Source organism: Drosophila bipectinata, chromosome XR (assembly GCF_030179905.1).
Source record: "Drosophila bipectinata strain 14024-0381.07 chromosome XR, DbipHiC1v2, whole genome shotgun sequence".
NCBI classification, from domain to species: Eukaryota; Metazoa; Arthropoda; class Insecta; order Diptera; family Drosophilidae; genus Drosophila; species Drosophila bipectinata.
Genome location: NC_091735.1, coordinates 24,562,766 through 24,586,272, shown reverse-complemented (window position 1 = coordinate 24,586,272; position 23,507 = coordinate 24,562,766). Strand labels below are relative to the sequence as shown.

General features: G+C 44.5%; 3 protein-coding genes across 5 annotated transcripts in view; 1 reads left to right on the top strand and 2 right to left on the bottom strand.

Moving 5' to 3' along the window:
• Positions 1 to 8,704: 8,704 nt before the first annotated feature.
• Positions 8,705 to 9,732, bottom strand: c12.1 (spliceosome-associated protein CWC15). The gene is made up of 2 exons (XM_017239277.3): positions 9,503 to 9,732; positions 8,705 to 9,439 (listed from the first exon to the last, which is right to left on the bottom strand). Exons 1-2 carry the CDS (start codon positions 9,631 to 9,633, stop codon positions 8,812 to 8,814), a joined length of 759 nt encoding a protein of 252 aa, XP_017094766.1. The 5' UTR covers positions 9,634 to 9,732; the 3' UTR covers positions 8,705 to 8,811.
• A 104-nt stretch (positions 9,733 to 9,836) lies between these two features.
• c12.2 (von Willebrand factor A domain-containing protein c12.2) lies at positions 9,837 to 14,848 on the top strand. The gene is made up of 7 exons (XM_017239276.3): positions 9,837 to 10,181; positions 10,309 to 10,736; positions 10,796 to 11,116; positions 11,182 to 11,765; positions 11,827 to 13,941; positions 13,998 to 14,432; positions 14,512 to 14,848. The coding sequence occupies exons 1-7, from the start codon at positions 9,992 to 9,994 to the stop codon at positions 14,609 to 14,611; spliced, it is 4,173 nt and encodes a 1,390-aa protein (XP_017094765.2). The 5' UTR covers positions 9,837 to 9,991; the 3' UTR covers positions 14,612 to 14,848.
• A 4,200-nt stretch (positions 14,849 to 19,048) lies between these two features.
• Zdhhc8 (zinc finger DHHC-type containing 8) overlaps positions 19,049 to 23,507 on the bottom strand; it is a 39,978-nt gene continuing 35,519 nt past the window's right edge. For 2 of the 3 annotated variants that reach the window (XR_011444251.1, XR_011444252.1), the window contains exon 11: positions 22,843 to 22,966. Coding sequence is in view for 1 of the 3 variants with exons in the window: in XM_070283003.1 (XP_070139104.1) it covers positions 21,598 to 22,652; positions 22,725 to 22,966 (1,297 nt within the window). In the remaining 2 variants the exon portion in view is untranslated. Of the gene's footprint in view, positions 22,653 to 22,724; positions 22,967 to 23,507 lie in introns of those variants that run through there. The other variant, XM_070283003.1, reaches the window with a different exon arrangement.

Sequence of the window (23,507 nt, the reverse complement as noted above, 5' to 3'; positions counted from 1 at the left end):
ACCATAAGGCCTAAATTTGACCAAGGGTCTAAAGGCCCAAGAATTTAATCAATATTTAATCCTTAATTTGAAAAATTAATCTCAAAAATCTTTTAAAATCTGATAGGCTTTTTTTTAAGACTTATTCCGTATCAGCCAATAATCTGCAGCACGTTCTGGCCAGCCAGCCAGCCAGCCAGCCAGTTGGCCGAAATGGGTAAACCCCGAGGCGTAAACAGTTTATTTTTGCGCCAAGCCAAGCTCGTTTGTTTATGTGGCACAATGGGGTAATAACAACAAATAAGGGTGCCAAATAAGGTAACACCGAATAGCACTGAATAAACAATACTCTATTGCCACAAAATAAATAAAAGAAGGTATGAGGGAAAGAAAACTCTTTTTCCACTTAAACTGGTAGAAAATTGATGGCTTATAAAATAATTTAAACAGTAATATGGACAATTTATTTTATTTAAAAAGCCTTAAAAATAGATGCTAATTTTTTGGAGAGCATACATATAATATCTTCAAGTCCCCAAGCCCCCCAAATACAAAATCAAAGCATAGAGCCCGTGAATCATTTTCTGTAAAAGTGACGACAACGTCGATGACAAAGCCACCGTCGCGTGGACGGTCCCCCCCTTCTATAAGTCCCGACCATCCCCATTCATCCATCTGGTGGACCTCAAACCGTACGGTGCGGCTCAGATATAGCGATCCGGCGATCTGAGCCCGTGCACGTAACCCACAGTGCCCTGAACTTGGCTCCCATTTCCGATTTGTATGCAGAGGGTGTGCTTGGGAACTCCAAAGCCAAAGCCGGCTATAAACTTGGCCGAAAGCGGACTACACTGGGCTAAAAGTGTTTTTAAAAATATATAAAAAATATATTTTAATGAGGAATCAAACGTGAGATAAAGATAAAGATAAATTATTAAAATTAAGTTCCTAATTATCATAAATAATAAATATAAACCCTAATATTTTGTTCAGTGTAGCTACAAAGAATATTTACAATTAAGGCAGGATATTTGGTGCAACCGCAGCAGTCTCTGCAGCCGCCAAGGAGCCGAAAGCAGTTTGCCAATTTGACGGTCTCTCACCTTGGCCTTAACCCCTCCAGCCCCCTCTCTTAACCGCTTAAACCCACAAGCCTACCACTAAAGCCCACCAAATAGTAGGCTAAAATTATACAAAAACTTAAAACCGGTTTTGTTCATCAAATAATTTGAAAATCAAATTTGCAACTCTAAGGTAGGTTAGGGAACCTGCTATATAGGCCCGGCTATATCCAATATCGTTACTCCGACTAGAATTTGTCGCCCTAACCTGAGTCACTGAATAAATTTCGTAATTCTGACGGGGGATTTTCAAAAACGAGGTGCGGGAAAAAGCAAAAGCTAAACAAGCCATAAAAAAAAGCCAAGCAAAATGCAAAAAAAAAAGTAGAGTATATAATAATAGAGTATTACGACTAGAAAATACCCCCACTAATCTGGAATTTCTGCAATTTTCCGAATTGAGGAAAATCTATATTTAACATGAAATAGTTATTCGAGTTATCTAATAAGTAATATTATTGCATAAATATTTAATTTTATTCCAGTACTGGAATTCCAACAAATCGGTGGCAATTATTGTTTATAAATATATATTGGTTGTCACAACTTTAGAGGCCTAAGCATTCGTAGAAGCGTTACAATTCTTTGAAACTAAGTCTGTCACTGTGTTCTATAAATACTAGAAAAAAATAATGGATATGGATCTGTCGGAGAGGGCGATTGGGGGGGTCTTGGATGGATCGAAAGGCAAGGGCATTTTTCAAATTGAAAAGTGAGGCGCCCAACCGCAAGGTTCTTAACTACCTCTATTTATAGGCTCACATAATAGATGCAAGGATACACTACTCTCGAGATGTGTCCTTTATTGGGGCACTGAGAGAAATTAAAGGTAATACTAGGAGGTTTTAGAAAAATTAAAAGAAAACTTTCAGAAGATTGAGCTTTTAGGAAAACTATCCTTTTTTTACAAACATTATAGCTAACTAGGTTAGTTATTTCCTTAAAACTTCTCTCAGTGTGTCTAGCTTTGTGGCAACCGTGTCCTGTTCTGACTTTTGAAAGGTCCTGCTGGGGGGTATCTCCCCTCCCAGACCTCCTTGACCAAAAAATGTTCGGGCCAAGTGTGGCCCCCATTTGGAAATGCAAAAACGCACCGGATGCACCCATTGGGGTGGGGGGTGGTGGCTGGGATGCAGTTGCACTTGCACCCATGCACTTGCACCCTCCCCTCCCCACCCTCAGCCATTGATGTGGCACACAATCGAGCAGACAACGACAACGAAACCTACAATTTGATTATCGCAATGAGAATTGCAGCACTTGGCAACGACAACGAGTCACTTGGGAAGGACTGAGGACCCTACAGGACCTCCTCAACCTGTCCGGGTCGTGCCCCACAAGGTGGCACTAGCCGACAGAGGAGGGAAATCAAAGAGTCCGGAGAGGAGATGGCGTTGGCGACCCTTCCGAGTCGCGTTCGCATTTTGTCAACATGTGTAGCTGTCTGTTTTAATGGCCAATTTCTCACTCTAAATGGCTGCCGGCCAGTGTCCTGCCAAAGGCAAGGATGCCCGGAATGCAAGTCCACAAGGCAAGTTGCCGGGGGTGCCCCGGGCTAGGAAAAATTTCAAAGAGCTATGGGGGACCAAGGTACTCTGACTTGATTTTGGGGTTTACTAGATTTTTTGAAAAAGATTTGAGGAAATTTTATTATTATATTATATTTTTATATTATTATCCTTTATTTATTAAGTTTCTAGATTAAAGTTTATTCTAAAATATATTTAAAAAAATTTTATTCATTTTGTTTTTTAAAATTGTATTATTGTAGTATATTAACTTAATTTATTTAACAATTTTAATAATTTATTTCCCTTTTTATAGAGTCTTTCCTCGTCGTCGTGTTGCATCAAAATTTCCCTATTTTTGTCGCTTTTTTCTTGGGCCCCTCGATTGGGGTCCGGAAGATGCGAACGGAACGCATTTTGCGGCCAGGAGCCAGAGCCCAGGACGCAGGACACAGGCTCCTCTGAATCGCAATCTGAATCTGCATCTGGATCTGCATCTACATCTACATCTATGTCCTTAATAGGGAATCCCCGATCTCCAGCCACCAAAAACCACTGAAGAAATGAGGAGAAGGAGAAGGAGGTGGTCCTCTGGCCAGGAGCCGGAAGTGTAACGGTAACAGTAGCCAAAGGAAGTAGTTATACCCCTGTGATGAAGGAGAAGGACACTCTGGCAGCAGAAGGTGTCCTTCGAGTGCGTTGTAGGCTCTCCTCCTAATGGCAGCATATCATTTACAGATGTCGCAACATTTTGCATAAAAATTTTCCTGTCAGAGACAAAACGCACCGAGTGGAGGAGGTCGTTATTCCGGTTGCCATACCATTACCACTAGCAGCAGCCTAAAAGGGATTTGCAGGATCCACCAGGAGATCAGGGTGAGTACTCGGCATTAATACTGTTTTCTGACCTTAAACGCTTTTTCCCAGCCAGGAAATGCATTTTCATTTAGCAGCGGAAGTAGCTGCAAATGAGCTTTTAGTTTTTGCTCACCTTTGCTCCTGGCGGCGCATTTCCGGTCCGCCGTTGTCCTCTCAGTCAGTCCCCTTTGACCTTTCTCTCTTAATCCTTCTGGTCCTGGTAGAGCTGATACACCTGTTGCTCCATCTACTCAAGCCAGTTGCATTATCCTGCCTGCCGTCCAGTCAGTGGACGCGTCCATGTGGCTCTGCTTTTCCGGATTTTCCATTTTCGACTTTCAGTTTTGAGTTTTGATTTTGATTTTGTCCATTCTGCCAGTTGTCTGCGGAAATATGCGTCTGCCACACGTCCGTTGAACTGGTAGATGCACTGAGAAAAAAATAGGGAGTTCTTAGAATAATAAGGAAGAAGAATAAGGAGCTTGGAAATAGTTATTGATACTTGAGTGTATAATTGGGGCTAGTTATTGAGTATATTGGCATATACTTTGAAATACTGTTAATAGAATCATTTAATTATTATAAAAAATAGGTATATTTTAGCTTATTTAGTATTTAAAATTTTTAATAATTTTTAAACCTATATTTTTCAATTTTAAAATGAAAGAAATATTATTCTTTATCCAACATTCCTCCTAAGAACTAAATTCCCTTAATTTTAGATCAATTTTTATTCACTTTTGTAATTATTTTAGTTTCTTTTTTATTTTCTTAAATTTTTTAAATTAATTTTCCTCTGCCCTAGATTTTTTTTAAATATTTCTCGCAGTGCCTTTACATTATTAGCCATTTAATCGAATGCAATGACCATGAAATTCCCGCGAGACCTGTGCGTAGGTGAAATTTGTTTTTAATCCCATTAGCTGCCATTTGAAATTAGTTTCGGCTAAAGGTTAAATTTTTAAGTTTGTTCCTGTTGCAAGTCAAAGTTCGGTGAATCATTAGGGTTAACAGACATATGTAGGGGGCTTCCCTTGAACCTTTACTTTGGTTCCTCTGACCCTTCCAGAGCCAACTTACAAACGACCATGGCGAGTAAATATGTCAAGTGCAGGCCTGGCCAAAACCAAGCACAAAAAAAAATTAATAAAAACACAACAAAAAATGTGTTAAAAAATAAAAGTGGTTATGGCCACAAAAATGCTTTGGCTTTTTTGGTGTCCAGTCCAGTCCAGCCCAGCCCTGTCCTGTCCTGCATTTCCGGTTGCACTCAGAAAGGCCCTCAATTCCAGTGTAAATTGGTCAACTAAATTATGCAGCATCAGTTGCAGTTGCAACTCCTCTCTGGGGTGTCCTGCCCCCCTTAAAAGTCCCAGGACTCGACACCCGACCGAAGGCTGAGCAACAGCTGAGTGAAATTTGCATTCTATAAAATTTTAAAGCTAAATAAAGTGTCGCCACCTCGGGTTGTGTGGCTTGTTGCACAGCCAATTGATGTTGCAACAGTCTGCCAATGTGGCAGATGTAGTTGTAAGGGATTTTAAAGTATATATTGGGTTTATAGGCAAACAATTAAATATTTAACAAGGAAATATGATAAGGTTTTTATTAAAAAACTGATGGAATTAGTTAGATTTTAAAATTATTATATTCCAATTTTTGATTTTTAATTTATTAAATATGAATCAATGCTTTAATTATATAAATTTAAATATTTTTATTATACAATAACTAATATTATTATTAATATCTGTGAGTATTTATTTTTTTATTCTACAAATTTCATTCTACAATTTTTATTCTATGAAATTTTTTTATTCTACAACCTCTAATTATTAAATATTTTTTTTTATTTATTATTTTTAAAGACTACCATGTTTTCTCTTAATGCTTTTTTTTTGTAAAATTTTCGGGGTCAAATGGAGTCTATAATGGCTGGGTTCGTGTCTCTCCATTGAGGCATGCCAGCCAGAAACATATGTTCGCGGTCTTTATTTGGTGGTCAACTGGTCCACTGATCCCCCCTTTGGGTTCCTGTGCCCCCGTGGCCCACGCCCCTCCATCTAGCCGCCCCTTTAGCCCTCTGCCAGCCGGCTATTTGTCACTTGCAACCGCGACGGCCATTTCCGTCGTCCAGCCGCCATATTTATGCAGTTTGGTATGCATTTTTCTTTTTTTTTTTCGCCCTCCCCCCCCCGATTTTTTCGCTTTGTGCTCTTTTCAAGTTTATGCAGTTGCAAAATTGCTGACAATTGATAGGCCATGGCAGTGGCAGTGGCAGTGGCAGTAGTAGTGGTGCTGGTGGTGGTACAGACCAGGTTTCAGACTTGCCCCACTCGTTCGGTGGCCACAATTTAGCGCGCGGCGACTACCGAAAAGTGCAACATGGTTCAAGATTCAAGTCTTTTGACGGCAGATTGCCGGGCAACACTGCCCTTCCTGCCCTGCCCTCTTCAAGCCCCTTCTGATGAATGCACAAATAATGGAAATGGAGTTGGAATGGAGTTTGGGAAGTGGGGTATCCGAGGGATACGAGGGTGACTGCATTATGTCGAACAGGAAATAAATTATGTTCGCTCAAAGTCAGAGAGTCGGTAATGCCTCAGCACTGCCACTGTAGGAGGACAGCCAGCAGGCATAAGACATCATAAATGCACTGGAAATAAATTCTATAGATACTTAAATAAATCCTTTAAATTGGTAAATATTTAGAGGAGTTTTCTTCAAAGAAGTACCTTTCATACTTGGATATTTTAAAGATTTAATTACTTTCGAGACTTTTAAAACCCACTTGATGGTTTTAAAATCTTAAAAACTTCTGAAATCAATCAAATAACTACATTTAATTTAAAAAAGTAAGATCTCCATTTAATTACTTTGTAATATTTCAATTTTGAGCTTCACTTTTAATCTCTAAACTGGACTCACTATATAATTTGCATAATTTCTTGGAATAAAAAAAGGAAAATTTCCTAATAAAGTTTCTGACTAGTTTCGAACCCGTTTTGAAAATCCCATATTTTCAAGAAACTAAAGAGCTTAATAGCCTCTTAACAATATTAGTTCCAACAATAAATCTTCACTATATTTAAATATAAAATAAAAACTAAAGAATTCAATATTTTCTCAAAAATATTATCTTAAACACCAAACTATTCTAAAGATATTTAATCTTGGACCTTCTTGAAAATCTCTGATAGTGTCTAGTTGTTTTCTAAGGATTTTAAACCTCTTAAAATTTTGTTTTAACTTTTCTCTCAGTGTCTTTGACAGACAGAAGCAGAAGCAGGCAGCGTAATAACAACAATCACCATGATTATCATTAGCAGGTCTCATCATACCAATACTTTTCTGATCATCATTGTCAATGGCAGGCAATTCACAAGACACTGTTCTTAAAAAATTGAGTAAAGTTTTAAAATAAATGTTAAATAAAATAGGAAGAGTATAAAACATTCTTAACAACTAGAAGTATCTAGGTCTCTAAAATATTAAAATTTTCTTGTTAAACCCCTCTTGTTGCAGTGTAGGGAGGTATCATCATCGCTTTGCCGGGTCGCTATGGGCAGGCTAATTTTGTTTGATTTTGATTCTGATCGAATTAGCGTAAAATTGAGCGTTCGTCAACTTTTGAGGGGGGGAAAGCGGGACGGCACTGCCTGGGACGAGGAGGCCTCGCGATCGGGAAGGGTCTTCAAGCTCAGGTTGGAAGTCAGAACGTGGACTCATTGACAAAGTCGAAGTTCAGTTCGGTGCAACAGGCCGCCGCGTGCGGGGCATTAAAGAGGCGTGGAAATCGAGCCCTCCTTCTCCTCCAATGATGATTTGCATTTGCAACAGAAACAGAAACCGAAACAGGCGGCACCATGTTGCAAGTAGTAAACAGTAAGCAGTAAGCAACAAGCAACAACCCCGGGTCGACGTAATTGACCAAGTTATTTTGCGCTTTCTTGGCCAGGTCGGGCTCCGGGCCCTGGGCTCTGAGCTCTGAGCTTCGAGCTCCGAGCTCCTTTGGGGCAAATTGATTTTGCTTCGTGCCTCATCAGCAGCGACAATTGCCCTTGCGATGATCATTGCCACATGATGATTATTGGGGCTGCTTCTTCGTGCGCTCACGTAGCCTTAACCCCAGCCCCAGTAGTGTCCCCCCGCCGTCCTGCCCAGTCACTGGCAGCCATTTCTTCTATACCCCTTTCGGTCGCCGCCCCTGGCCGGCTACCGATGTTTTTTGCGGTTTCACACTTTGGTTAAGGTTGCCTGCCCTTCGCACTCGGACTCGCACTCGCGGTCAGAACACAGTCAATGGGTCAAAGCCCACGACGAAGAGCAGCTAATCTTTGGAGAAGACCAAAAATTAAAAAGGGACAACTACCTACTAAAGGTAGGCAATGGCCAAACATTAAACCAAAACAAGAAGCTTTAAGAAAGCCAACTAATAAAAAAGGTTAAAGTTAAGGCTTAAAACTTAAAACTTATTTTAAAAGAAGCGATTGGGAAATATTTGAAGTCATGTAGACTGAGCTTTGTCCTTTTAGAAATATTTTAAATTATATTCCAAAATCCTTTTCTTAGACCTTGAAAGTCTAGCCCGGTTAAGGCCACATTATTCACTTTCTTTTAAGGCATTTAAGACATCATCTTGAATATTCTTCTTGAATCTCTGATTAATAATTGTCTGATAAACCTCCAAAATCATAAATAAATCTTGAGGAAATTTTGGTTTCTCAGAATTTGTATTTTTTTTTAATAAAGGCGACCAAACTTCATCTTCCAATGGTCATAACTTGGCTAATACTCGTTCGATTTAAAAATGTTATACTTTTCCGATCTTGTAGCTTCGAGTACTATTATTTCCCAACAAAATCTGGAAAACTAAAATCATACCAAACTTTCGAAAAAAAATCATGATGTTACCCCCTGGAAAAATTTCGAAAATCGGATCCGATTTTAGTTTCCCGGATATTGATAAAAAATGATAGTCCTAGACGATATAAGATCAAGAAGGTATGCGGTTCCTGGCTCCGACAAGTATTGGCCAAGTTATGCTCCATGGAAGCAGGTCTTTGGGGCATATTCCACCATTGTACAGGGTTCTAAGCCATTATCCCAGCCACTTTCCAATCAAATTGGAACCAAAAACATCCTTAAATGTTTAAGAAACCACACCTCTATTCTAGACTAATCTAAACCTCCCCGCAAAGAACTAAAAACCCTTTAATTAAAAAAAAACTAACAAATATGCTTATAAAATGCAATTTTTTATTTAGCAATTACAGATGAAAAAAAAAGTTTGAAAATTTGGTTACTTAGACTATTACAAAACGTATCTGAAACATATATGGATACTATTTAATGTACTTGTCCATAAACTTCTTGTGGAACTCGGAGCGCAGGGCATCGTTGATAAAGTGGGTCTTCTTCTCGGGAGCCGAACGGGCACAGTTCTTGAAGACGACATCATCGTCCCAGCGCCGCTTGATCTTCAGATCGCCACCAAGACCAGAAGCACGTCCTGCAGCCGAAGCAGCTGTGCCAGGCTCGTAGTTGATCAGCGGATTGCCGGACAGAATGTTCTCCATGCGAATGCGTTCGTCCTCCTGCTTTTTCTCCGCCTCACGACGCGCGGCCTCCTGCATGCGCTCCTGTTTGATCTTGTGCAGCTCGGCCAGCAGGACCGCATCATCGTCATCCGAGTCGCTGTCAGAGTCGGAGCTGTTGTTGTCCAGCGGCTCGTCAGCATCCAAATTGACAGTCTGTTGTTGCTGTGCGGCCTGCTGAGCGGCAGCATCTAACTTGACACGCTTGTTGCCGCCGCTGGAGGCGGTGCTGTTGGCCTCGATGGCCTTGCGCACAATGGAGGGCAGCGCCTTGCCAGAACCAGCAGCTCCCGAGCGAGCATCACGTTCGCGCTCCTCCAGCTCCTTGCGGAAGTCACGGTTGCGGATCTCCTCGCTTGTGCCCTGGCCAGCCTCTCTGAAAGGTGAAATCGTTTGGTTAATTAACTTAAAAACTTGAGATTTGTTTTCTTTGTTGAACCTGTATTTTAGTTTGGTGTGGCCTGGCAAGTCGCGGCTGGAATATTGCTTGCTGAGGGCACTTAGATCCTTTTCACCACGTCCAGACCCTCCGCGGGCAGGATCGAAGGTAGGACGAGCAGCTGTGGTCATTTTTGTGGCTTTCTAAACTATTTAAGCCTTTTAAATCAATATGAACGGTAAGTTTTGCGTATTTCGATGGCTTGCTTATTTTAAGTGTGACCAGTTACAGCTGGATTGAAATTCCTACCTTTCTTTAGTATTAAAATACCAAAATAGTTCAAATACTTTTTTATGGGCAGCACTTTGGTAATATGTTGTTATCGATAGGCTGTTATCAATTAATCGGTCGCTATTGATGGGCAGCACTTTAGTGATAATAACACGCGAATTCTGCCGCCGTAATTCCGTGATTTAAATCAAATTAACCGGAGTTACAACTCCCAATCCGGTTAATAAGCAAGTGCTCTCCCTCCCCCATCCATAAGTAATGTTGGCGAACCTGCAACGCGGCAGCGGCCACCTGTTGCGTCACAGCCTGCAAGGCGGCCGATTTTGGAGACGCCAATGGGCCAGTACCGCAAGCGCAAAGGACTCGCAGGACGATAGCCTGACAATCGGCGATGTGAGTGTGCGCCTGACCAAGCCGAAGCATCCCCAGTTGGTTCCGCAGCAATACGGTGAGTGTATTTACAACCAAAATGGGGGTAAACTTAGATCATGGCAGTACAAAGGTCACAAGCCCAGAGATTCATCTGGATTCCTTATCTTTATGGGTTAATCAAACACTTATCTTGCTAATTAAAGTCAACTACGCTCCGGATGGCACTCTGCAGCTCACTCAATCAGCCCTGCATCATCTGCGCTGGATGCTGCAAAAGGATGCCCTGCGGCAGGACATGTTTTTGTTGGGTCCTCCAGGACCTCTCCGTCGCCAGCTAGCCATGCAGTTCCTGGAGCTTACACAGCGCGAGGTGGAGTATGTGGCTCTCAGCCGGGACACCACAGAGAGCGACCTGAAGCAGCGACGCGAAATCCACAACCGAGAGGCGGTTTATCACGATCAGGGAGCTGTTCGGGCGGCCCTAAACGGTCGTGTTCTGGTCCTGGACGGCGTGGAGCACGCCGAGAGGAATGTGCTACCCATTTTAAACAATCTGCTCGAGAACCGTGAAATGCACTTGGAAAGCGGCAAGTTCCTGATGGCCCCCGAGCGGTACGATAAGCTTTTGGAGGTGAGTTCAGTAATTATCGGAAGTCCTGGACTATCTCTTATAGTGATGATTCTTTATAGAAACACACCCGCCAGCAGCTGGACGAGTGGGGCCTGCTGCGCGTCTCCGAGCAGTTCCGCGTTGTGGCCTTGGGTCTGCCCACCCACAAGTATAAGGGAACGCCTTTAGATCCGCCGCTGCGTTCGCGTTTCCAATCGCGCAACGTAACCTCCTATGCCTATGGCGAATTGTTCGAGGAACTGCATCAGCAGGCGCCCCTAGTGCCCAAAGAGCAGCTCAAGCAATTGCTTACCTTTGCCTTAACGCTGCAGCAGGCGGATTCGGTCTTGCAGCTGCCAGATTTTCCGCTACATAACCTCCGTTTGGCAGTCAAGATGCTGGTAAGATGTCGCTTATGATTGTATGATTATTCACATCCTAAACCTTTCCTTTGCTTTCCTTGAAGGAAACGAATCCCTTGCTTAGCCTCCACGACGTGATAAGTCGCACATATCCGTATCAGGCCATGTTGAAGGTCGATCAACGCAAACGTGTGGAGGAGCTGCTCAAGAAATTGGAAATTCAACTGATTCCCAGCCAAAGTATTAAGAGTATTACGAGCAGTAGCAACTCGACAGAGAATCCTGGCAGCATACTCCTCCAGCTGGATGGCCTGAAACTAAATGTACCTGGCGGAAAGATATCCGCACCTGTGGCAACCGATTTCGTGGACTTGCCGCATCAACGACAGGCCCTGGCGAGCCTGCTGCAGGCCTATGCCGTGGGCGATGTCTGTCTGCTGGGCGAGAAGGGCGTCGGCAAGCTGGCCCTCACCAAGGAGCTCCTGCGTCTGCTCCAGCAGACATCGGAGCCCATGATGCTCTACGAGGACATGACCAGTCGGGATTTAGTGCAGCAGCGTATCACCAGTCCCCAGGGCGACACCATTTGGCGAGACTCGCCTCTGGTGAGAGCAGCCAAAACCGGATCGGTGGCGGTGCTCAATGGACTGCATCGCCTCCACAAGAGCACGGCCAGTGTGCTTCAAAGGTGCGTCCATGAAATATATCCTATCCTGGCCAGTTTTCATTCCACAATCCATTACTTTCAGGCTCATTCATGACCGGGAACTGCAGCTGTGCGATGGCACCACATTGCTGAGTGCAAGTCGCTACCAGGCCCTTATCCAGCAAGGACTAACTGCGGACCAGCTCACCCAGATGGGTTTCCTGCCCATGCACGAGTCCTTCCGCATTGTGGCCTTAGCGGAACCACCACGCCCGGGCAGCGGACAACCAAATTGGCTGACTCCAGAGCTGCTCAGCCTGTTTCTGTACCAGGAACTGCGTCCTCTGCGCCAGAGCGAGGAACAGGAGCTGCTGACCCAGTTGTGCGGAGGAGCCTTACCCGCGGGCATGGAACCACTACTGGAGCTGGCCCAACTGCTGCGTACCTCGCAGGATCCTCTGCTTCAGGGACTGGCTGGTACCTTATCCACCAGGCAACTGCTTAAATTGGCTCGCCGATTGGCTGCTTACCCGAATAGTGAACTGAGTGATGTCCACGAAATGCTGCAGAATACATTCCTAGCCAGATTTATGCCGGCTCTGTCGCGCAGTGCCTTGGAACAGGCCATCCACCAGGTGGGCATACAGGCCAGACCGGAAAAAAGGCTCAAGAGCAGCAAGGACCAAATAGAGATTAAGGATAACTCCCTGAGGATCGGCTCTACCAGCTGGCCGCTGGGCAGCCCGAGCCAGGCACAGCTCTCCAAAGTTCCCAGCACCTTGTTCTACGAGATGCCGCAGCATGTGCAGTTGCTGGAGCGCCTCCTGCAGGACTACCTTATTGGCGAGCATCTCCTCCTGGTCGGAAACCAGGGTGTGGGCAAGAATAAGCTGGTGGATCGCCTGCTGGAGTTGATGCAACGACCCCGAGAATACATCCAGCTGCATCGGGACACAACTGTGCACAGCTTGACGCTCCAGGCCACCCTGAAGGACGGTCAGGTGTCGTACGAAGACAGCGCCCTGGTCCAGGCGGTGCGCTCCGGTCATGTCCTGGTGGTGGACGAAGCGGACAAGGCTCCCGTGAACGTGACCTGCATCCTGCGCACCCTTGTGGAGAGCGGCGAGATGGTTCTGGCCGATGGTAGAAGGATTGTGCCGCCGGGTGCTGGCGGTCGAGTGCCCAATTCCATTGAAACCCATCCCGATTTCCGGCTCATTGTATTGGCCAATCGTCCTGGGTTTCCCTTCCTGGGAAATGACTTCTTTGCCGCCTTGGGCGATGTCTTCAGTTGCCATGCCATCAGTAATCCGGATCCCGATTCAGAGATCTACCTGCTCCAGCAGTACGGACCGAAGGTGCCCATCAAGACGCTGAGGACCCTGGTGAACGCCTTTGGGGAGCTGCGAACACTGGCGGACGAGGGTATGTTGAACTATCCATACTCCACCCGTGAGGTGGTCAGTATTGTTAAGCATTTGGAGCGCTATCCGGACGAGAACATGTCGGAGGTGGTCGGAAACGTGCTGGACTTTGACCGCTATCAGCCGGAGGCACTCCAACAGGTCAACCAGGTCCTTGCCAAGCACGGAATCGAGTCCTACGCCGAAGAGGAAATCCAGGCCATACGCAAGCAAAAAGTCCTGCAGGCATCCGTAAAGAGGCACAGTGGCTTGGGCGTTTCCGGACCAAAATTCGGCAAGCTGGACCCCAAAAACGAACCGCATGTGGGCGGCAACACTTGGGCCGGGGGCAGCGGCGGTCGCGACACAGCCGGGTTGGGCGGCAAGGGAGGTCCCTTTCGTTTGGACAAGGGCCATAAAGTCCATCAGCTGAGCGACGAGGAGAAGGCTGATGTGCCAGAGGAGATTAAGAAGGCGGCCCGCGAAATGAACCGCAAGGCGTTCGAGGAGAAGCTCAAGGAGATCAAGATGTCAGCCCACGACCACAAGGTGTATGCCCAGTTCAGCGAGCCGAATCGCAAGCAGGTGCAGCAGCTGAAGGCGGTGCTGGAAGCGATGCAGACGAAGAGCAAGGAGCGCCTGTGGCAAAAGTACCAGACGCACGGCGATCTGGATGACACGCGGCTCGTGGAGGGCATTACGGGTGAGAAGAACATATACCGCCGACGGGCGGAGGCGAATCCATGGGCGGATCATGTCCAGGAAAAGCCAAACAGGCTAAAGCTTGTGGTGGATGTTTCCGGTTCGATGTACAGGTGAGTTCGTAGACATAAAACACAAGAAACAAGCCCCTTACAACTGATCCCACCAGGTTCAATGGCTACGATGGACGGCTGGACCGTCAGCTGGAGGCCGTGGTCATGGTGATGGAAGCCTTCGAGGGTTTTGAAAAGAAAATAGTCTACGATGTGATTGGCCACAGCGGAGAGGGCTGGGAGATTCCGTTCGTTACGGCAGGTAGTCCGCCGAAAAACGACAAGGAACGCTTTGAGGCCATCCGGATGATGCACGCCCATTCGCAGTTCTGCTGGTCTGGCGATTCCACAGTGAAGGCGGCACGCGAAGCCTGCTCCACTCTGGGAGCGGAGCAGGACTACGACAACGCCATCGTGGTGGTGCTAAGCGATGCGAATCTCTCCCGTTATGGCATCGCTCCAAAGGATCTGGCCGTTGCTCTGAAACGTGGCGAGCCCAAGGTCAAGGGTTATGTGATCTTCATTGGCAGTCTCGAAGAGGAGGCGGATGAGTGAGTATCTAAGACACCAGAGAGCATTCTGCTTCTTATTTTTTTTATCAAATAAATGTAAAAATATTTTGTATTTTAGGATAAACGCGTCCATGCCGGCAGGTCAGAGCTTCGTTTGCATGGACCTTACCAAGCTACCTCACATTCTGCAGCAGATCTTCACATCCTCCCTGCTGTAGCTTACTTTGTGCAATTCAAGGATTCTGCCCGATACTCCTGCGCGTCTTTTTAGCTTTAAGTAATTGTTGATCCACTCTGTTAAATATTTCAATTGTAGATAATTGTGTCACTGTGCCTGTATTGAGTCTGATTTTAAAATTTAAAATCGATTTGTTAATAACAAAATAAGGGTAATATATTAGCCAATATATTGAAGCTGGAAGAATGGTGGAAGCGTTGCCAGATCGAACGTCAAACAGCCGAGATAAGCCTTTCCATTTTTTCGAAAAAACGGTCGAAAATGAGTTGTTCGATATCGAAAAACGTGGTATGCAGTTCGATGGACAATCGAGCGCTGATTCCGAAAATGTGCAGGGTTGCCAGATCGGGCCAGAATTGAGCTTTCTAGAGCCCGTATCTCGGCTGTTTGTGGTCCGATCTGGCAACGCTTAGCATTTTCGGAATCAGCGCACCAAAGTCTATCGAAATGCATACCAATTTCGTCGAAATCGAACAAAAAATTTTTCGGCCAAAATCGGAAAAAATCGTGATGGTTAGCCTTTCCATTTTTTCGAAAAAACGGTCGAAAATGAGTTGTTCGATATCGAAAAACGTGGTATGCAGTTCGATGGACGTTCGAACGCTGATTCCGAAAATGCGCAGGGTTGCCAGATCGGACCAAAAATAGAGGTTCTAGAGCCCATATCTCGGCTATTTGTGGTCCGATCCGGCAACGCCCGGCGTTTTCGGAATCAGCGTCCCAAAGTCTATCGAACTGCATACCAATTTCGTCGAAATCGAACAAAAAATTTTTCGGCCAAAATCGGAAAAAATCGTGATGGTTAGCCTTTCCATTTTTTCGAAAAAACGGTCGAAAATGAGTTGTTCGATATCGAAAAACGTGGTATGCAGTTCGATGGACGTTCGAGCGCTGATTCCGAAAATGTGCAGGGTTGCCAGATCGGGCCAGAAACAGAGATTCTATAGCTGATATCTCGGCTGTTTGTGGTCCGATCTGGCAACGCTTGGCATTTTCGGAATCAGCGTCCCAAAGTCTATCGAACGGAAAAAATCGTGATGGTTAGCCTTTCCATTTTTTCGAAAAAACGGTCGAAAATGAGTTGTTCGATATCGAAAAACGTGGTATGCAGTTCGATGGGCAATCGAGCGCTGATTCCGAAAATGTGCAGGGTTGCCAGATCGGGCCAGAATTGAGCTTTCTAGAGCCCATATCTCGGCCATTTGTGGTCCGATCTGGCAACGCTTAGCATTTTCGGAATCAGCGTCCCAAAGTCTATCGAACTGCATACCAATTTCGTCGAAATCGAACAAAAAATTTTTCGGCCAAAATCGGAAAAAATCGTGATGGTTAGCCTTTCCATTTTTTCGAAAAAACGGTCGAAAATGAGTTGTTCGATATCGAAAAACGTGGTATGCAGTTCGATGGACAATCGAGCGCTGATTCCGAAAATGTGCAGGGTTGCCAGATCGGGCCAGAATTGAGCTTTCTAGAGCCCGTATCTCGGCTGTTTATGGTCCGATCTGGCAACGCTTGGCGTTTTCGGAATCAGCGCACCAAAGTCTATCGAAATGCATACCAATTTCGTCGAAATCGAACAAAAAATTTTTCGGCCAAAATCGGAAAAAATCGTGATGGTTAGCCTTTCCATTTTTTCGAAAAAACGGTCGAAAATGAGTTGTTCGATATCGAAAAACGTGGTATGCAGTTCGATGGACGTTCGAACGCTGATTCCGAAAATGCGCAGGGTTGCCAGATCGGACCAAAAATAGAGGTTCTAGAGCCCATATCTCGGCTATTTGTGGTCCGATCCGGCAACGCCCGGCGTTTTCGGAATCAGCGTCCCAAAGTCTATCGAACTGCATACCAATTTCGTCGAAATCGAACAAAAAATTTTTCGGCCAAAATCGGAAAAAATCGTGATGGTTAACCTTTCCATTTTTTCGAAAAAACGGTCGAAAATGAGTTGTTCGATATCGAAAAACGTGGTATGCAGTTCGATGGACAATCGAGCGCTGATTCCGAAAATGTGCAGGGTTGCCAGATCGGGCCAGAATTGAGCTTTCTAGAGCCCGTATCTCGGCTGTTTGTGGTCCGATCTGGCAACGCTTAGCATTTTCGGAATCAGCGCACCAAAGTCTATCGAAATGCATACCAATTTCGTCGAAATCGAACAAAAAATTTTTCGGCCAAAATCGGAAAAAATCGTGATGGTTAGCCTTTCCATTTTTTCGAAAAAACGGTCGAAAATGAGTTGTTCGATATCGAAAAACGTGGTATGCAGTTCGATGGACGTTCGAGCGCTGATTCCGAAAATGTGCAGGGTTGCCAGATCGGGCCAGAAACAGAGATTCTATAGCTGATATCTCGGCTGTTTGTGGTCCGATCTGGCAACGCTTGGCATTTTCGGAATCAGCGTCCCAAAGTCTATCGAACTGCATACCAATTTCGTCGAAATCGAACAAAAAATTTTTCGGCCAAAATCGGAAAAAATCGTGATGGTTAGCCTTTCCATTTTTTCGAAAAAACGGTCGAAAATGAGTTGTTCGATATCGAAAAACGTGGTATGCAGTTCGATGGACAATCGAGCGCTGATTCCGAAAATGTGCAGGGTTGCCAGATCGGGCCAGAATTGAGCTTTCTAAAGCCCGTATCTCGGCTGTTTGTGGTCCGATCCGGCAACGCCCGGCGTTTTCGAAATCAGCGCCCCAAAGTCTATCGAACTGCATACCAATTTCGTCGAAATCGAACAAAAAATTTTTCGGCCAAAATCGGAAAAAATCGTGATGGTTAGCCTTTCCATTTTTTCGAAAAAACGGTCGAAAATGAGTTGTTCGATATCGAAAAACGTGGTATGCAGTTCGATGGGCAATCGAGCGCTGATTCCGAAAATGTGCAGGGTTGCCAGATCGGGCCAGAATTGAGCTTTCTAGAGCCCATATCTCGGCCATTTGTGGTCCGATCTGGCAACGCTTAGCATTTTCGGAATCAGCGTCCCAAAGTCTATCGAACTGCATACCAATTTCGTCGAAATCGAACAAAAAATTTTTCGGCCAAAATCGGAAAAAATCGTGATGGTTAGCCTTTCCATTTTTTCGAAAAAACGGTCGAAAATGAGTTGTTCGATATCGAAAAACGTGGTATGCAGTTCGATGGACGTTCGAACGCTGATTCCGAAAATGCGCAGGGTTGCCAGATCGGACCAAAAATAGAGGTTCTAGAGCCCATATCTCGGCTATTTGTGGTCCGATCCGGCAACGCCCGGCGTTTTCGGAATCAGCGTCCCAAAGTCTATCGAACTGCATACCAATTTCGTCGAAATCGAACAAAAAATTTTTCGGCCAAAATCGGAAAAAATCGTGATGGTTAACCTTTCCATTTTTTCGAAAAAACGGTCGAAAATGAGTTGTTCGATATCGAAAAACGTGGTATGCAGTTCGATGGACAATCGAGCGCTGATTCCGAAAATGTGCAGGGTTGCCAGATCGGGCCAGAATTGAGCTTTCTAGAGCCCGTATCTCGGCTGTTTGTGGTCCGATCTGGCAACGCTTAGCATTTTCGGAATCAGCGCACCAAAGTCTATCGAAATGCATACCAATTTCGTCGAAATCGAACAAAAAATTTTTCGGCCAAAATCGGAAAAAATCGTGATGGTTAGCCTTTCCATTTTTTCGAAAAAACGGTCGAAAATGAGTTGTTCGATATCGAAAAACGTGGTATGCAGTTCGATGGACGTTCGAGCGCTGATTCCGAAAATGTGCAGGGTTGCCAGATCGGGCCAGAAACAGAGATTCTATAGCTGATATCTCGGCTGTTTGTGGTCCGATCTGGCAACGCTTGGCATTTTCGGAATCAGCGTCCCAAAGTCTATCGAACTGCATACCAATTTCGTCGAAATCGAACAAAAAATTTTTCGGCCAAAATCGGAAAAAATCGTGATGGTTAGCCTTTCCATTTTTTCGAAAAAACGGTCGAAAATGAGTTGTTCGATATCGAAAAACGTGGTATGCAGTTCGATGGACAATCGAGCGCTGATTCCGAAAATGTGCAGGGTTGCCAGATCGGGCCAGAATTGAGCTTTCTAGAGCCCGTATCTCGGCTGTTTGTGGTCCGATCTGGCAACGCTTAGCATTTTCGGAATCAGCGCACCAAAGTCTATCGAAATGCATACCAATTTCGTCGAAATCGAACAAAAAATTTTTCGGCCAAAATCGGAAAAAATCGTGATGGTTAGCCTTTCCATTTTTTCGAAAAAACGGTCGAAAATGAGTTGTTCGATATCGAAAAACGTGGTATGCAGTTCGATGGGCAATCGAGCGCTGATTCCGAAAATGCGCAGGGTTGCCAGATCGGTCGAGGTATGGGCTCTGGAATCTCTATTTCTGGTCCGATATATCCGATAAAAAATTCGTTATCCCAAAATTAAAAACACGAGTACTTTAATTTTTATTATTTATTAATTGCCTTGCCGTTTATGCTTGCTATTTGATTACTTGTCATATAATTTACAAATTACATAAGTATTCAATACAAAAAAAAAAACAATTTCAGAACCCAAGAATCTTGCATATTCTTAACATCTTGAAACATTGTTGTTTCTCTGGCTTTTTGACTTTGTTAGAGTCATTTTCTCACATTCCCTGAAGAGATCAGGGTCGTGGCCCCTTAGGGCTAGAGGGTCAAGGTTGTAGGTTGAGGTTTAGGTTTTAGGAATACAAAAAAATAAGCAATTTGTGGTTTTACATCAATTTGGTATAAAAATCTAAAACAATTTCATCCTCTTTTCCTCCTTTTACACTTTACATTACATTTTTGTTTCGGTTTTTCGTTTATCTCGCTTTTGTTTTGTGTTTTTTTTTTTTTTTTTTTTTTGTTTGTATATGCATTTTCTTTATGTATATTAAATATTGTTGCAAATTCATGAATTAATGTGTTAGCAAAAAACGCTTATACTAAATACTCTTGATCCATTATATATTTCGTATAGTCTTTACAAGTATTTTGTTCCTTGCAAACTCTCGTGATCTGATCAGGGAAAGGTTTTTTTTGGGATTATCCAGGTTATTTTGTTCTTTCTCTTATACATATATATATATATAGATTATGTGGATCATATATATAGATATATATATATTTAGATCTATCGCCTGATGCAGCAGCACACAAACATAATACAGACACATATAGAGTTGCCCTCGTAGATCAGGTGTGTATGTTACAGATATTATTTCTAAGAAAATTTAAAAAATAAAAAATATATAAATGAAACAATGAATTTTTTTTTGAAATTTTTCTAAAAAAAAAAAAAACGTGCACACACACTCGAACACTCAATCGGGGCTTTGATGTAAAAGCTAAAGCACTTAAAAACATAACAACAAAGTTTTGGGTGCTTACGGAATACATATAATATTAATATAAATATTGATAGAAATATTTATATATATATATATATACATATAGCCGTACCCTATAGTACATAAGTAATTGGTAAGCTAGAACCAAAGAATCCTCATTCATTATACACTTATGTACATGAAAATCAAATGATTTGATTTGAATATTGGACGACATTTAAGTTACGCGATTAGGGCTCACTTACGATTACTAAATATACATAAAATACACTATATATTATATGTATGATCGAAAAAAAAACAATAAATGAAAATTTAAATTGAAAAAAAAATAAAAATAAATTAAACAATAGGTGTAATAACTAATGCAATCTCTTCTGGAGTATATGTCGAGTAATCTCCAAGCACAGTGCGCTTTTTAAACAGGGACGTTATGGAGTACAAAAGCTATGACTAACTGGGGGTTTGCTTTTGAAACGCACTGTACTCGAGGTATATACTATCTTACAGATACTCGCAGCACTCGATGACCGATCGTTTGCACACTCACTTTCCTCCTCCATCTATGTACACGAATGACATATAAATTTCTCTGTCTGCACCTGGGCTATATACATATACATATATGGCATAAATAGATATAAATATATATAAAGACTAAACCTTAGAAAATACAGATGCACACGCACACACACTGGCACAATCTTACACACATACACATACACCGAAACACTCACGTACAATGTATATGATTTCGATTTCGATTTTTGAATTCGTATTCGTATTTTAGTTTTTCTTTTTCTTTTTTTTTTTGTATTAACTCTTACAAATTTTGGCGATTTTCAAATTGATTGCAAAAGGTTTCCATATATGTGTGTACTATATGTATAAAGGATATAGCTAGTGGGTAGATGGGGGGGTGTCCAGGGCAAATACACAACAGGACATGAGTATAATGTTTAAGAGTCTTGGAGCTCTTAAGGCCGTTCTATGTGTATCTGCCCTGATCTCTCGCGATCGTGTACAATTTCTATACTTTTTCGTTTCTTTTTCTTTTTTTTTGTTTTAGAAATCATTTCGTTTTAAAATCCGATTCGTAAAAAAATTATCATATTCGTTAGAAATTAATAAAAACAATATATCAAAAAATGATTTTGAAAACTAGTGCAGCACTGCAACCTATTTCATAACATGTATATATATATATATATTCGTTATATATATATATATATCCGAAAAGAAAGAAAACTAACTGGGATTTGAATTGAAATCTTATCTAGAAAAATGTTGAAAATTTTCGTTTGTTTTGGGATTGTTGCTGAAGGAGGTGGTGCTGCGGCTGCTGCTGCTGGTGCTGATGATGATGTGGATGTGGTTGTGGCTGTGGATGTGGCTGTGCATGGCTAGCTCCTCCGGCAATGCCATTGGTCATGGTCTTGAGGGGTAAAACTGGCACCGAAGCATACGCGGCTGGTTCCATTTGCTGATTGAAATACTTTGCCTGTTGCATGGTAACGGAGGAGGAGGAGGTGGCCACCACTGTAGCTGGATTTGGACTACTTGTAGAGGCAGAGGCTGTGGCTGTGGCGGCCAAGGCAGGTGGCATCAGTAGCACGGGCACCACCACGGGTTATACGGAGATCTCGTAGTTCATGTCGTAAATGCTAGCCCTGTCCGGAGTGCCCGAATTGGATGAGTTGTTCTGCATCAAGTGTGCTGCACTGCCACCGCCCTGCTGGCTGGTGTTCATGCCGGGCACACCACCGTTCTGCTGCTGCTGCTGCTGCTCCAGAGACTGCATCTCCATGGAGTCGGTCATCTCCAGGGCGCGCACAAAGCTCATGGGTCGCGTGGGTGTTTGCTTTCGCTTGATTTGCGGCGATGGCTGGGTCTGGGGATTGCCGCCGCCGCCGGAATTTCCCAGCGGATTGGGCGGGAAGACAGCCACACCGCCGCGCAAAGCTGGCTGATAGCCACCACCGCCTGGACCACCACCGACTCCGCCGCTCACCGGATTACTGGCCGTAACGCTGGCCAGGCTGCCGCTGCTGCCGGTTCCGGTGCCGCCACCCCCGCCTCCGTAGCGCAGGATATAGCTCTGGCCACCCGCTCCGGAGACCTGGGGCATGGTCGTCGGACTCGTGGGATTGGAGCGATGATATGAGGAAGCTGCCGCCGCTGCTGCTGCTGCCGCGGCCGCTGCTTGTTGCTGGTGTTGTTGCTGTTGCTGCTGCTGGAGTGCGTAGTCCTGGAGGCGTGAGTGGGTCATGATCAGCGGATGGGTTCCCCCGCCGGCCGTTATGTACTGGGCGTGTGGCATCACTCCTCCTCCGCTGCTCGACAGCGTGCCCGCACTGCTGCCGATGCCACTGCTGGCCACCACCTGTTGCTGCTGCTGCTGCTGTCCTCCGGCCACGGAAGTGCCGAAGCCCGGCGATGTGTCCTTCCACATGTAGACGCCCCGTTGCGGACTGCCGGCCAGCTCCCGGATGTTGTCCACCGTATTGTTGGACCGGGCATAGCTCAGCTCGCCACCGGAAATGCCGCCGCCCGCCCCCTGGCGCACCAGCTCGCCCTCGGAGAGGAAGCGCCGTTGCGGACTGCCACCGTACGCCGCCTGGGCGAGGGACGCGTGCTGCGGATGCGCCGCATGCACGGCTGCCACCTGCTGCTGCTGTTGCAGGGCTGTCATAAAAAAAGAAAGAATGTTATAGATTTCCATGCCACAGGAGGAGGAGGAGGAGGGCTATGACTCACCTTGCTGCTGTTGCTGCTGGTGTTGCATGAGGACGCGTTGCTGTTGCAGGAGCAGCTGTTGTTGCTGCTGCTGGATGCTCGGCGCCTGCGGATGCTGTGGCGGCAGGCCACTCGTGTACTCGTAGTAGGCCGCTGCTGCAGCTGCCGCTGCTGCCTGTTGCTGCTGCTGCTGTGCCACCGCCTGAGCGTTCAGTCCAATGAAGTCGGGGCGTCGCGGCTGAGTGGGCGTGCCCGGGTTGGATCTGGGGGGTTACACGGATTACGATATTAATGGATTAGTCATGTAATGGTTGCCACATGATTTGGGGGGAGATTATTGAAAGCATGCTGGGGGAGACAGAGAGGGCAGGCAGGGCAGGCAGGCGCGAAAGCTGCTGCTGCTGCGGTTGCATGAGCGACAGGGACAGGAACAGATATAGTGAGTCGATCTGATGCGAATGAGATTATAATGACCTCCAGCCATCGAGGGTTAGACAACGAGAACACTATGTGGAAGCAGGGCGAGTGTAGTAGTTACTGTGTTATCCACTCCTTAGTCTTTAATTAAGTTTAGTTAAAGGCCTATAACTAAACTAATTATATTTTAGTTTAGTCTAATTATATTTTAGTTAAAAAATGCTTCGTTTTTAGATTGGTTAGAAATGAAGTTAATTAAGATATTTTTTATAATTTTAAATATTTTTTAAAATCACTTTTTTGTTCTATTTTTTCTATCTATTTTTCTACTAGAATTCTATTTTAAACAGTACTATTTTTCTCTCAACTATTAAAAATACTCCACTT

Excerpts from the sequence above, each read along its gene's own strand:
- c12.1 (XM_017239277.3), bottom strand. The coding sequence starts at position 9,633 with ATGACCACAGCTGCTCGTCCTACCTTCGATCCTGCCCGCGGAGGGTCT. Across the intron at positions 9,440-9,502 it reads CACACCAAACTAAAATACAG|AGAGGCTGGCCAGGGCACAA; the intron begins GTTCAACAAAGA and ends TTCACCTTTCAG.
- c12.2 (XM_017239276.3), top strand. The coding sequence starts at position 9,992 with ATGTTGGCGAACCTGCAACGCGGCAGCGGCCACCTGTTGCGTCACAGC. Across the intron at positions 10,182-10,308 it reads GTTGGTTCCGCAGCAATACG|TCAACTACGCTCCGGATGGC; the intron begins GTGAGTGTATTT and ends TGCTAATTAAAG. Across the intron at positions 14,433-14,511 it reads CTCGAAGAGGAGGCGGATGA|GATAAACGCGTCCATGCCGG; the intron begins GTGAGTATCTAA and ends TTTGTATTTTAG.